This window comes from Rhinopithecus bieti, unplaced genomic scaffold (assembly GCF_001698545.2).
Source record: "Rhinopithecus bieti isolate Rb0 unplaced genomic scaffold, ASM169854v2 scaffold_15776, whole genome shotgun sequence".
NCBI lineage: Eukaryota > Metazoa > Chordata > Mammalia > Primates > Cercopithecidae > Rhinopithecus > Rhinopithecus bieti.
Window position 1 is genome coordinate 1,331,172 of NW_016808836.1, and position 14,734 is coordinate 1,345,905.

At 53.5% G+C, this 14,734-nt stretch overlaps 1 protein-coding gene across 2 annotated transcripts in view; it reads left to right on the top strand.

Annotated features, from left to right (window-relative positions):
* The first annotated feature begins 6,263 nt into the window (after positions 1-6,263).
* Positions 6,264-14,734, top strand: part of DLL3 (delta like canonical Notch ligand 3) — a 10,447-nt gene continuing 1,976 nt past the window's right edge. For both annotated transcript variants that reach the window (XM_017887522.1, XM_017887523.1), the window contains exons 1-7: positions 6,264-6,332; positions 6,480-6,761; positions 7,912-7,969; positions 10,327-10,569; positions 11,585-11,802; positions 12,742-12,964; positions 14,553-14,692. In XM_017887522.1, the coding sequence (XP_017743011.1) occupies positions 6,264-6,332; positions 6,480-6,761; positions 7,912-7,969; positions 10,327-10,569; positions 11,585-11,802; positions 12,742-12,964; positions 14,553-14,692 (1,233 nt within the window). The remainder of the gene's footprint in view (positions 6,333-6,479; positions 6,762-7,911; positions 7,970-10,326; positions 10,570-11,584; positions 11,803-12,741; positions 12,965-14,552; positions 14,693-14,734) is intronic.

Below are 14,734 nucleotides of genomic sequence, written 5' to 3' on the forward strand. Positions count from 1 at the left end.
CGTCTTGCTGCCCAGGCTGGTCTCAAACTCCTAGTCTCAAGCAGTCTTCCTGCTTTGGCCTCCCAAAGTGCTAGGATTACAGATGTGAGCTACTGTGCCCAGCTAAAATTGGGGTTTTTGTATTAAATTTCCCTATTTTAAAATCTTGACTCCTAACTAAAACAGGCAGATTATGTAGCAGTGTTCTCCACTGGAACTTTCTGTGATGCTTGGTTCATGTTCTAGATCTGTATTATCCAGTACAGTAGCCAGTGACCACATAAAGTTTACGAGCACTTGAAATGTGGCTGGCATGACTGAGAAACTGAATTTTTAAATTTTGTTTTAGGCTGGGCGCAGTGGCTCACGCCTGTAATCCCAACACTTTGGGAGGCTGAAGCAGGAGGATTGCTTGAATCCAGGAGTACGAGACCAGCCTGGGCAGCATGGTGAAATCTTGTCTCTAAAAAAATACAAAATAATTAGCCCAGCGAGGTTGTGTGTACCTGTAGTCCCAGTTACGTGAGAGGCTGAGGTGGGAGGAATCCCTTGAGCCCAGGAGGTCATGCGTGGCTGTGATGAGCTGTGATCATGCCACTACATTCTAGCCTGGGTGACAGAGTGAGACCCTGTCTCAAAAAAAAAAAAAAGGCTTAAAACTTTTTTTGGAGACAGGGCTTCACTCCGTCGCCCAGGCTGGAATGCAGTGGTGTAGCTGTAGCTCACTGCAGTGTTGAATTCCTGGGCTCAACCAATCTTCCTGCCTTGGCCTCCCAAATGCTGGGATTGCAGGAGTGAGCCACCATGACCAGCTACTTTTAATTAAATGGCCACATGTGTCTCCTGTATGGACAGTGCCACTGTGTATTACTTAAGAGTATGAGTTCCAGATTGTGTAAGTTCAAATCCAAGCTCTACCACTTCCCGGCTGGCTTGTGATCCCGTGCAAGTTACTTCACCTCTCAGTGCCTCGGTTTCTACATTTATAGAATAACAGGACAGGCACAGTGGCTCCTGCCTGTCATCCCAACACTTCAGGAGGCTGAGGTGGGAGGATCACTTAAGGCCAGGAGTTGGAGAGCAGCCTGGGCAACATGGGAAGACCCTGTCTCTTAAAAAAAAAAAAAAGTTACTGTCTCCTAGGCTAGCTTTGGGGACCAAATGAAGCACTTCCATGTAGGTACTCAGATGGTAGCTATGTAAACCTTAGGCAAGGCACCTCTCCCTCAGTTTCCTCATCTCTAAAATGGGGTGATGATAGTGCGTTAGCAGATGGTTGTGAGGCGTAAACAGCACAGTCCGTACGTGGGTTATATGTTTGTATTCCCAGGGGCTTGCTGTTAACAAGGGTTATTACAGATTGAAATATCTTAGCTGGGCGTGGTGGCTCACCCCTATAATCCCAACACTTTTGGGATGCCGAGGTGGGTGGATCACCTGAAGTCAGGAGTTTTGAGACCAGCCTGGCCAACATGGCGAAACCCCGTCTCTACTAAAAAATACAAAGAAATTAGCTGGGCATAGTGGCACATGCCTGTAATTCCAGCTACATGGGAGGCTGAGGCAGGAGAATCGATTAAACCCGGGAGGTGGAGGTTGCAGTGAACCGAGATCACAACACTGCACTCCAGCCCAGGTGACAGAGTGAGACTGTCTCAAAAACAAAAAAAGCAAAGCTCTGCTGTCATGAACTGATGTTCAGTGTTCTCATGGAGGAGATGGACAATGATCAGATAACTTCCTGGGTAATAAATGCATAAAGAAAAAGTATAGCAAGGAGCCGCAGTCATCTGGGAACTTGGAGGACTGGTTTAGACTGGATGGGATGGAGAGGAGACCTCTTGGGAAGGCGCATCTGAGCAGAGATGGGACGAAGTGGAGGGAAGCCCTGGGATAGCTGGGTGTGCCTGAGGCACACTCAGGGCCTCCACAACTGCTCTTCGCTCTGCCAGAAGTGGTTTTCCCTAAAGTCTACACGACTTAACTCTTTTAGGCCTTTGCTTAAATTTGACCTTGGCATGGCCTATTTTTTTTTTTCATTTTTCGAGACAGTCTCGCTCTGTTGCTCAGGCTGGAGTGCAGTAGTGTGATCTTGGCTTACTGCAACCTCCACCTCCTGGGTTCAAGTGATTCTTCTGCCTCAGCTTCCCCAGTAGCTGGGACTACAGGTGCCCGTCACCATGCCCAGCTAATTTTTGTATTTTTAGTAGAGATGGGGTTTCAGCATGTTGGCCAGGCTGGTCTTGAACTGCTGACCTCAAGTGATCTGCACACCTCAGCCTCCCAAAGTGCTGGGATTACAGGAGCCACCCGCGCCTGGCCAGCATGGCCTTCTATGGTTACTACGGTCAGCATATAAAGAAAAGTCATGAGTAGTCAGAAAGATGCTCAGAAATCCCTTAAAGTACATGAGACTACACACACACACACACCACAAAAGAATCCACATGAAATGCCATCGTGCCTGCCACAAACGTTCACAAAGGCTGGCAATTTTTATGATCTTTAAAATTTTCGGGCCAGGCTTAATGGCTCACACCTATAATTCCAACACTTTAGGAGGCTGAGATAGGAGCATCACTTGAGGCCAGGAGTTCGAGACCAGCCTAGGTAACAGAGTGAGACCCTCTCTAGGGGGAAAAAAAAAAAAAGTTCAGGCGTGGTGGTGGGCGCCCATAATCCCAGCTAAATGGAAGGCTGAGGTATGAGAATTGCTTGAACTTGGGAAGCGGAGGGTCCAGTGAGCTGAGATCAAGCCACTGCACTGCAGCGGCCTGGGTGACAGAGCGAGACTCCATCTCAAACAAAACAAAAGAAAAACAAACATTCTGAGATATCTCAGACCTGGAATCTGTTCCCCCGATGATCATCCAGGGCAGGAATTTGCTTCCTTCCACAGCTGGTTGCCCAAATTCTGTTAAAATTATTCTGTGATGGGATGTCTATTCCCTCACCTAACCCAATATGAGACCTAATTTGCCTCCAGGTGACTGGTTTACAAGGTCTGGCTTTACTCCTTGGGGCCACATAACCTGTCTGAGCAGCGGGGATGTGGAAGGAGGGTCTCAAATGTCAGCCTGAGAAGCTTACATATTTAGAAGGCATTGGGGAGCTATAGAAGAGTCTAATGCAAGTGAAGGAAATGGTCTGATTTGTGCTTAGATAAACCCCACAGGGGCAGGCATGGTGGCTCATGCCTGTAATCTCAGCACTTTGGAAGGCCAAGGTGGGAGGATCGCTTTTGCTCAGGAGTTGAGCCTAGGCAACATAGGGAGACCCCATCTCTACCAAAAATAATAAATTAGCCAGGTGTAGGGGCTCATGCCTGTAATCCTAGCTACTTGGGAGGCTGAGGTGGAAGGATCATTTAAGCCCAGGAAGTTGAGGCTGCAGTAAGCTAGGATAATGCCACTGCAGTGCAGCCTGGGCAACAGAGACCTCATCTCAAAAAGAATAAAGACCTCATAGGCCAGAGTGGTCATGGCTGAGGGAGGCAAGGCAGGGGTCGGGTGGAATAAAAGAATCACAGGGGGATGTGGGAACTCAGGAGGTGCTTGATGCTTCTGGGGAGTGCTTGGTGCTTAGGGAGCGCTGCCTGGAGGAGGTGAAGTCTGAATGGTGAAAAAGGAATTAAAGAAGGGAGTAGAGCCGGGCACAGTGCCATGCCTGTTAATCCCGCACTTTGGGAGGCTGAGGTGGGCAGATCACGAGGTCAGGAGTTGGAGACCAGCTGCCAAGATGGTGAACCCCGTCTCTACTAAAAATGTACAAAATTAGCCAGGCGTGGTGGCGCATTACCTGTAATCCAGCACTCGGAGAGGGCTGAAGGCAGGAGAATCGCTTTGAAACTGGGAAGGTGCGAGGGTTGGCAGTGAGCGGAGCCACGCACTCCAGCCTGGGCGAAGAATTAAAACTCCATCTCAAAAAATAATAATGACATTTAAAAAAAAAATTAAAAAGGGAGTGGAAAGGGACCTCCGTAAGGAAAGGAACCTGGGATGTTCTGCCCAATCTGACCCATGGCCCTTGCCTTGCAAATGCCAGCTGTTGTCAGAATCAGGAGAAGAATTTTTAGGCTGGTTTTTCCTTCTTCTCTTTCTTCTTCTTTCTTCTCTTTCTTCTTTCCTTCCTCCTTCCTCCTTCCTCCTCCTCCTCCTCTCCTCCTCCTCCCTCCTCCTCCTCTTCCTCCTCCTCCTCCTCCTTCTCTTCTTCTTCTTTTTGCAGAAAAGTTCTGTCTTGCTGTGTTGGCCTGGCTGGTCTCAAATTCCTGGCCTTAAGAGTCCCCTGCTCAGCCTCCGAAAGTGTGGGGATTATAGGGCCTGAGCGCTGCTGCCCAGCCTGGTTTCTTTCATTCATTAAAAAATGAACTGGGCAGGGATTAGTGGCTCATGCCTTGTAATCCCAGCACGGTTGGGAACGGCTGAGGTGGGTGGATCACCTGAAGGTCAGGGAGTTCGAGGACCAGGCCTGGCCAACATGGTGAAACACCAGTCTGTACTAAAATATAAAAAATTAGGCCGGGGCGCGGTGGCTCCAAAGCTGTAATCCCAGGCACTTTTGGGAGGCCGGAAGGCAGATCACGATGGTCAGGAGATCGAGACCATCCTGCGCTAACAGCCGGTCTCTACTAAAAAATACAAAAAGTCAGCTGGGCGTGGTGGTGGGCACCTGTAGTCCCAGTCACTTAGGAGGCTGAGGCAGGAGAATGGTGTAAACCCGGGAGGCGGAGCTTGCCGTGAGCTGAGATCTGGCCACTGCACTCCAGCCCGGGCGACAGAGCGAGACTCTGTCTCAAAAAATAAAAAATAAATAAAATAAAATAAAAAATAAAAAATTAGCCGAGCGTGGTGGAGGGTGCCTGTAATCACAGCTACTCCGGAGGCTGAGGCAGCAGAATCGCTTGAACCCGGGAGGTGGAGGTTGCAGTGAGCCAAGATCACACCACTGCACGCCAGCCTGGGCAACGTGCGAAACTTCTCAAAAAAAAAAAAAAAAATTAACTGAGTGCCTACTGTATGCCGGGCTCTGCTGGTCTATGCTTCGTTGGTTACTATGTCTTCTCTGGAAAAAAAACATATAAATTGAACCTGTATTTTTCCCTATAATCATTAACCTCTAAGCACTAAAATTTTTTACTTTGGGGGGAAAGACAAAGAAGTTACCCCAGCTCAAGGGTTTTGCCCATGCCTGGCAGGGAGCAATTATGACCAGAGGGGCTGGGACATCTGCTCCTAATTGGCTTTTCCTGCTGAGGTCCTGGAATACTAAAGGGTTTCTGAAGGGCCCGGGGTGTCCCCCGCCTCATTCTTCTGGGGTGGGGGAGCGGGTCCCTGTATGTGAAGACGGAATTTCCTGCCCATTTGCTCCTCACACCTTCCGGAGGCCAAACGGGCAGCCCAGCTGCGGCCCGAAGGGGGAGGGGCTCAGCCGCCCGGCAGATGGCGGCATTTACATACAGCTGGGAGCCCCTTCTGAGGCCGAGCTCCTCACCCTGGCGTCTGGTGCGTCCGCGATGCGGGGTTTGGGAGGGTGGCTTTGTCTTGGGGAGGGGGAACGCACACACGCCCGCACACAGGGGTCCACAAAGAACTCCGGATCTTCATCGTATTCACACGTGGCTGCATCCATGGACTTCTCAAACCCAGTCTCATTCACACACAGGCGCCCTCAGCCATTCCCACCTTGCACAGCCTCTACCACACCCGCACAGAGCACAAAGTCACAGGTTTATACGGCTATACAGGATCTTCCATAAACACACACACACAGAGATGTATCTACACAGCCACACCATCTCAAAGAGTCACACAATCACGAAGTCGTGTACACGTCTAGTTTTCCACTCGGGTGTGCGTGCAGAGTCAGAATTGTTTACAGCCTCATAAATGTGTCAGTCACACACAACTCCAGGCGTATGCTGAGCCGCACAGTCCCACGTGGACACGCAATCACAAAGTCATGCACACCCTCCAGTAGCTCTGGTTCATACCACACTTCCAGAATCTTAAAATCATGTACAACCTCACACACAGGCTTAGCTCCCCCAACCCCACCCCACCCCAGCCACACACCAAGTCGCGGGATCACCCACTCATGACCTCGCCCGTGCCTACGACCACAGACAGAATCTCGCTGATGCTTCTGCACGCTCCCCTTCCCCTGTGACTCCCCCCGCCCTTGGTCCCTTGGGGCCGGGTAGCTGCCTGAAGGGGCGGGGCCATTCCCTCAGATATAAGACTCGGAAGCTAGCAGCTGCGACTCCCAAGACCCCCCCCAAGAAGGCCATGGTCTCCCCACGGATGTCTCGGCTCCTCTCCCAGACTGTGATCTTAGCGCTCATTTTCCTCCCTCAGGTCAGAGCCAGGTGGGAGGTGGCGTGGAAAGGGATGAATGCGGGGGAGAGGGGTGAGTGAGACCTGAAGGTCTTGGGGAGGGAGCGCGGGGCGGACGGGACGCCTGAGTCCCCCCGGCCACCTCACCCTGCGCCCGTCTTCGCCCAGGCACGGCCCGCTGGCGTCTTCGAACTGCAGATCCACTCTTTAGGGCCGGGTCCAGGCCCGGGGGCCCCGCGGTCCCTCTGCAGCGCCCGGGGCCCCTGCCGGCTCTTCTTCAGAGTCTGCCTGAAGCCTGGGCTCTCGGAGGAGGCCGCCGAGTTCCCGTGCGCCCTGGGCGCGGCGCTGAGTGCGCGCGGACCCGTCTACACCCAGCAGCCCGAAGCGACCGCGCCTAATCTCCCACTGCCCAACGGCCTCTTGCAGGTGCCCTTTCGGGACGCCTGGCCTGTAAGTGCTGCCCCCGGGGGACTCCCGGTGCTGGAGGCCTAACCCTGCCACCAAAACCTCCACCTCCTCTCCCCTCCAACTTCCAAGACCCTAATCCCGCCTCCCAGGGGGTGGACCAAATTCCCAGACCAGTAACTCCACCATCTGGAACCCCACATTCCCATACCTCTAAACTCTACGCACTGGGGATTCTAAATGTTCTGATTCCCCAACCCTGGATGCTGGAACCCCCAAATTCCCAGAATCTCAAACCCAACCTCTGAAATCCTAAACTCAAGGAACCCTACCTCTACTCCTTGTGGATCCCTAAAAACTGGGGTCCTCACCTTTCTCCGCAAACCTCTCACACCTTGTCTTGGGAACCACTAATATCTTCTCTTTTTTTTTTTTTGTTCTGTCCTCAGTTATTTCAATTGGGTCCTGTATTAATTACTCTTTCACCTCCAAAATCCTATCTCCCATCCCCACAACCCAAAGGCACAAAGATGAACAGACCTGTATTGCAATTCTAGACCCTTGTCCTTTTGGATAAGTGACTGCCTGGTTTCCAGATTCAGTTTCCTAAGCTTAAAAATGGGATCATCCTGGTACCTCACAAGGGTCCCTTTTGAGCGATTCAACCACATCTCTTGAATAAAGTGCTTACCACTTAGTAAGTGCTCAATAAAGCAAGCCATGTCCAGTAGGCTCACCCTGTAATTCCAGCACTTTGGGAGGCTTAGGCGGGAGAATCGCTTGAGCCCAGCAGTTTGAGACCAGTCTCAGTAACATAGTGAGACCTTGTCTGTAAAACAAAACAAAACAAAACAAATAGCGGGGCATGGTGACATGGGCGTGTAGTCCCAGCTACTGGGGAGGCTGAGGTGGCAGGATTGCTTGAGCCTTGGAGTTTGTTGCAGTGAGCCAAGATCGTGCCACTGCACTCCAGCCTGGTTGACAGAGTGGGACCCTGTCTCCCCCTCGCCCCCCTCAAAAAGCCACAGATGTCATTCCTTCCCTGGGCTGGGCTGGTCCCTCTGGGAATTGTCCCTTGCTTGCTCAGTCCCCAGCAATGGCCATCACCCTCTATTCCTGAACTCTGGCCTTCACTGAGTACTTATCCTAACCACTGTCTTTCATCTTTCATCTCCCCCTTCCTTCACTGAACCAGGGCACCTTCTCTCTCATCATTGAAACCTGGAGAGAGGAGTTAGGAGACCAGATTGGAGGTGAGTGTCTTCAGTCTTGGGACTGGTGGGGAAGCTGGGGCCCACGTGACACATGGGGTTGGTGGTATTGTCTATAGGTCTTATGATGTCATCACAGCTCCTGGGATGTGGTGCCGGGTGTTGACAGCTCCAGGGCTCTTGGCATCTCAGGCACAGAAATGTCCCTGGTACTGGATGTTGCAGTCTGTGGTCCTGGTAGCAGATGAAGTAGGGGAAGCTCTCTTACTATCAACACTTCCAGAGCAGGGCATAGCATTTCCCAGCCCTACTTTATCACCATCTGATGTTGAGAGCTCAGGGTGCAATATGAGTTACTTCTGGTTCTTCTATGTGAAGTTTTTTTGTTTTTTTGTTTTTGTTTTTTTTTTCAAGACAGAGTCTCGCTCTGTTGCCCAGGCTGGAGTGCAATGGCATGATCTCACTCACTGTAACCTCTGCCTTCCGGGTTCAAGCAATTCTCCTGCCTCACCCTCCCAAGTAGCTGGGATTACAGGCACCCACAACCACGCCCAGCTACTTTTTTTGTATTTTTAGTAGAAACAGGATTTCACCATGTTGGCCAGGCTGGTCTCGAACTCCTGACCTCGTGATTCACCCACCTCGGCCTCCCTAAGTGTTGAGATTATAGGCGTGAGCCACCGCGCTCAGCCCCTATGTGAAGCTCTGTCACTTTCTCCATGTGGAGGTCCCAGGGAGCCCTGTGGGATGTCAGAGCTTCACCAAGGAGAATATTGAGCAGAGGTTCCTGGGAGGGATACAGGGCATTCTCTTTTTTTTGAGACGGAGTCTCGCTCTGTTGCCCAGGCTGCAGTGCAGTGGCTGGATCTCAGCTCACTGCAAGCTGCACCTCCCAGGTTTATGCCATTCTCCTGCCGCGTCAGCTCCGCCGAGTAGCTGGGACTACAGGCGCCCGCGCACTCTGCCCGCGACTAGTTTTTTTGTATTTTTTTTTTTTTTTTGGAGACATGAGTCTGCACCTCTGTCGCCCAGGCATGAGTGCAGTGGCCAGGCGCAGATCTCGAAGCATCACTGCAAGCTCCGCTTCCTGGGTTCAGGGCCCCATTCCTCACTGCTCCAGCCTCCAAGGTAGCTGGGACTACCAAGGCGCCCGCCACCTCGCCCGGGCTAGTTTTTTGTAGTTTATTCTAGTAGCAGACGGGTTTCACCGTATTGGCCAGGATGGTCTTGATCTTCTGACCTCGTGATCCGCCCGTCTTGGCCTCCCAAAGTGCTGGGATTACAGGCTTGAGCTACCGCGCCCGGCCGTTACAGGGCATTCTTATCCTCAACTTGGGAGACTCTGTTGCTATGTGAGGCCCACAGCTGGGGGGTTTGTCACCATTTTTTTTCTTGTTCTTATTTTATTTTTTAATGGAGATGGGATCTCGCTATGTTGCCCAGGCTTGTCTCAAACTCCTAGGCTCAAGTGATCCATTGACTTTGGCCTCCCCAAACGTTGGGATTATAGGAGTGAGCCACTTCTTCACCGTTCTGATGTAGAAAGCTGTATCACAATCTTGGGGAGGTGACACCTTTGCCTTCAAGAAAGTGTCACTCTCCCAGTATCCCAAGGTCTCAGGTAATGTGGTAATTTACGGTCTAGTAATTGGGGTCTCTGCCACTCTTTTGATATAGGAAGATCCGGAGGCACAATTTAGGGGTGTTATGACCTCACTTCAGACATGTTATTGTTCTTTGGCCATATCGAGGTACCAAATGTCACAGGGTGTTAGAGGTCTCATTATTACTTCAATTTACAAAGATCTGGGTCAAAATACGGTAGTATTACGGTTTCTATGAGATAACTGTTTATTTTTTATTTTATTTTTTTTGAGAGGGAGTCTTGCTCTGTCACTCAGGTTGGAGTGCGATGGCTCTCTCTCGGTTCACCACAACCTCCACTCCTGGGTGCAAGTGATTCTCTTGCCTTAGCCTCCAGAGTAGCTGGGATTACAGGCGTGCGCCACCACGCCTGGCTAATTTTTTTTTTTTTAAGTAGAGACAGTTTCACCATGTTGGTCAGGCTGGTCTTGAACTCTTGACCTCAGGTGGTCCACCTGTCTCGGCCTCCCGAAGTGCTGGGATTTCAGGCTTGAGCCACCACACGCCTGGCCGAGAGAACTGTTATCTAGGGTACTAGAAGAGACCACGACATTGCAGGTCCCAGGGTGCATTGGGGAGTTCGCAGCCTTGCTAAAGTAAGGAGAGTGACTGCCATTCTAGTCGCGAGGTCCAGGGACCCCAGGGCTCCATGAGGGTGTTTTGGCCTCTCTGGGGAGAATGCGGCCGGGGCGCTCCGTATGCATCCATGTTCGGCCGGGCCCACCCCAGCACCCCTCCTTTGCCTGTCCCCGCAGGGCCCGCCTGGAGCCTGCTGGCGCGTGTGACCAGACGGCGGCGTTTGGCAGCCGGGGGCCCGTGGGCCCAGGACATTCAGCGCGCAGGCGCTTGGGAGCTGCGCTTCTCCTACCGCGCGCGCTGCGAGCCGCCTGCCGTCGGGACCGCGTGCACGCGCCTCTGCCGTCCGCGCGGCGCCCCCTCGCGGTGCGGTCCGGGACTGCGCCCCTGCGCACCGCTCGAGGACGAGTGTGAGGCGCCGCGTGAGTCCTGCGTTCAACCCCACCCCGTCCCAGCCAGGGACCCCGGCCCCTCCTGAGCGTCACTCGCGGCCCCCAGTCCCCTCTCACAACCCACTCACCCTCTTCAGGGTACTTTAGAGTCCCCCACCATGTACCCCCGGCACCCCTCTTCAGGGAGCTGGGGAATGCGCTGACTGCTGTGGATGTACCCCAAACCCCGTCCACCATCCAGCTGCCACCCTCAGGGAAACCGAGGACCCTGGACCTCTCTCCAGCCCTGCCTTACTACTCGAGCCCTCTTCCCTCTCCCAGCCCTCTTGTTGCCACAAATAGGAAGTCCACGTCCATTTCCTATGCTGGCACCCTCCAGTTCCTTCCCTAACCCACATTCACACCCTGTCCCGATGCTAGGACTCCAAAGCTCTTCTAATTCTGCGGCCCTCCCGACTCCCACCCGGAATCTTTGGAATCTCTTCCCCGTCCACTCTGGCCAAGGGCCTCTCCATCCTCCCTCCCTAGGGTTGCAGGCCAGAACCCATGGCTTCTTAAAGGTTGGAATTCTTCAGACCCCTCCTCAAATTTCAGAGCCCCACCAAGGCCCCTAGGACTCCCAGGCTAATCCAGATCTTCCCAGAGCCACCCTAATTCAAGACACTCCCATCTTCCCTGAAAGGCCAGGGGTCCTCCCACCAATCCCAAATCCCCTGCCTGTCTCCTATCCTCACGATCTGACATGGGTGCCCCGGTCCCATTCTCCTTCCAAGAGCACAGACTCCAGCCCGATGGTGTGGGTTCACATCCTCACTCCTCCATTTCCTAGGTGGGCTGGTCACTTTGTCTCTGTGAGCCTCAGTTTCCCTATCTGTAAACTGGGGAGGAGGGGTCACAGTACCATCTAGTCCCGATGATTATCTGTCACAAGGATGAAGCAAGGTGGCGCAGGGAACATGCTGAGAAACCTCCCTGAGTTCCATCTTGTCCCTGGCCCTCCCCGACCTTGGTGTTCCCTTTCTCTCTGCCTCTCTGTCCCCTGTAGCGGTGTGCCGAGCAGGCTGCAGCCTCGAGCATGGTTTCTGTGAGCAGCCCGGTGAATGCCGATGCCTGGAGGGCTGGACTGGACCCCTCTGCACAGTCCCTGTCTCCACCAGCAGCTGCCTCGGCCCCAGGGGCCCGTCCTCTGCTACCACCGGATGCCTTGTCCCTGGACCTGGGCCCTGTGACGGGAACCCGTGTGCCAATGGGGGCAGCTGTAGTGTCAGTGTCACCCTTCCCACCTTGTCCTGCTTAGTACTTTACCCTGGGAGCCACGGCCCCCTCCATGGGGCTCCATGAGACGCCAGCTTGGGGAGGAGGTCTGGGAATAACTATCAGGGAGGTCTTCCTGGAGGCATCCAGCCTGCATCTGGGGCCTTGAAGTAGGATTAGGTGATGGGGATGGGACTGGGGAGAGCATACTCAGTGGGTGGCCCTGAAAGATGTGGGAGTGGAAATGATGAGAAGCCATGTGGGGCCACAGCTGCTCCCACTGTGGGAGTGAGAATGGTTCAGGGTCCAAGGTAGTGGGTGGGGGGGCCAAATCGGTTGGAGATTTGGGATCTGCGGGCACAGGGGGGTGGAGACATCAGAGAAGGCTTCCTGGAGATGGCTCAGGGCTGGGGCTTCTGGGACATGATTAGAGAGGGTGGCCAGGTGAGTGGCCTGCAGGGAGCAAGGGTGCAGAGGTGGCAGTGAGTGAGCCTGGCATGGAATGCTGGGGTAGAGTAGGGTCCAGTGTGGGCCACCTGGATACTACCACACTCAGGGTTCAAATACTTAGGGGGAGGCTCTGGGAAGGAAAGATCCAGAGAACGCTTCCTGGAGGAGGTGGGCTGAGATCTAGGACCTCCCAGTAGGACTCATCAATGTAGACAGGAGCGAGGAGGGCAGACCAGGCAGGCAGCATTTGGTAGGCAAAGGTGTAGTGGTGGGAATGGGGTCACTCTGGGTCCCCAGAGCTTCCTCCCTGTGGGGTCACATGGGCAGACCCAAAAATGTGGAGTGGACGGAGGGGATGTCGGGAGGACCTCCCAGGGTGGCCCCTGCACAGTGGGACTTGGGACTGGACAAGGAGCAGTCCCCAGTGTTAGGAATGAGGAGGGGATGGGATTTTTCTCCAAGGAAACTCCATTCTCAAGTCCTCTTGTCCCTGCCCAGGAGACACCCGGGTCCTTTGAATGCGCCTGCCCGCGTGGGTTCTACGGGCTGCGGTGTGAGGTGAGCGGGGTGACATGCGCAGATGGACCCTGTTTCAATGGCGGCTTGTGTGTCGGGGGTGCAGACCCTGACTCTGCCTACATCTGCCACTGCCCACCCGGTTTCCAAGGCTCCAACTGTGAGAAGAGGGTGGACCGGTGCAGCCTGCAGCCATGCCACAATGGTGAGGCCTGGAGGTCCTAATGGCAAGGGATGGGGGTGGGGGCCCTGCATGGCTCAGACAGTCCTGGGTTGGGATCCTGGTTTTGACTCTTCTAACCCTAGGGCCAGGGGACCTGACCTTCCACCAGCAAGCCTGTTTGTTCTGTAAAATGGGCAAGGAGACATTCCCTATCTCATAACTATTAATATTTACTGACAATTTACTGTGTGCCAGGCTCTATTCTAGGCACTGAGGATACAGCAGGGAATGAAACAAATTCCCTGCCCCCTCCTGATAGTGCCTGGTGTGCTGAGGATAAGCAGGGAAGCCAGTGTGGTTACACTGATGAGATGAGACCAGGGAGGTGACTGAGGCACATCTTGTGGGACCCCCCTGGGTCACAAGAAGGAAAACTTTCACTTTTCCCCTGAGATGGAGCCACAGGAAGGTTCTGAACAGAGAATAGACCTGATATCGGTGCTAAAAGATTAAATGAGGCTGGGCACAGTGACTCACGCCTGTAATTCCAGCACTTTGGGAGGCCCAGGTGGGCGGATCACCAGAGTTCAGGAGCTGGAGACCAGCCTGGGCCACATGGTGAAACCCTGTCTCTACTAAAAATACAAAAAATTGGCCGGGCGTGATGGCAGGTGCTTGTAATTCCAGCTACTGGGAAGGCTAAGGCAGAAAGAAGAACCACTTGAACTTGGGAGGTGGAGGTTGCAGTCAGCCAAGATTGTGCCACTGTGCTCCCGCCTGGGTGACAGAGTGAGACTCTTGTCTCAAAAAAAAGAAGGAAGAAAGAAAGAAAAAGATTAAATAAGATCATGAATGTAGGCTGAAGCAGAGAATTGCCTGAACTCGGGAGGCAGATTGCAGTGAGTCGAGATCGCGCCACTGCACTCCAGCCTGGAGGTCAGAGCGAGACTCTGTTTCAAAAAAAAAAAAAAAAAAAATCATGAATGTAAAGGGCTCGCTGTTATCTTCTTGCGAGTGAATACGATAATTCTGTCCCAAACACTGAGTGTTCACTCTGGGGTGCGTGGTACTAGGGACACAGCAGGGACCAGGACATGTTTGGGCCGCGCCCTCCTGGAGGTACCAGCCCAGAGGGGAAGACAGACACCCTCAGACACAGCCCAGGGTGGGTGGCCAGGGCTGTGATCTGGGAGCACAGGGCAGTGATCAGGGCTGGGATGGAGGAAGGAGCATAGGAGTAGAGACCTGAGGAGTGGGCTAGGGAAGAGAAAAGGGGGGAAAACGGGAGAAAAGGAGGAAGGGAAGACAGGAGGTATTCTAGGCAGAAGAAGGTCAGAGGGTTCAAACACATAGTTCTGGGAGCTGTCTACTATTGAAGTATGGTCGAAGTCGAGGGAAAAAGACAAGGGCACCGAGAGCCAAAGAGGTGGCACTGAATTAATTATTCCAAAACTTCATCAGGTAGAAAAGAAGCGAGCTGGCTTTCCTGGCACACTCCAAGACGCTGGCCCTTGAGTTAAGAGACAGAGAAAAAGGGGACCCCGTGCAGCGATGATAGAGCTGGGAAACAGCGCGGGCAGGTGGGCCCCCAGCTCCCAGGCTGTGCCCTCTGATGCTCCCTTCCCCACAGGCGGACTCTGCCTGGACCTGGGCCACGCCCTGCGCTGCCGCTGCCGTGCCGGCTTCGCGGGTCCGCGCTGCGAGCAGGACCTCGACGACTGCTCGGGCCGCGCCTGCGCTAACGGCGGCACGTGTGTGGAGGGCGGCGGCGCGCACCGCTGCTCCTGCGCGCTGGGCTTCGGGGCCGCGACT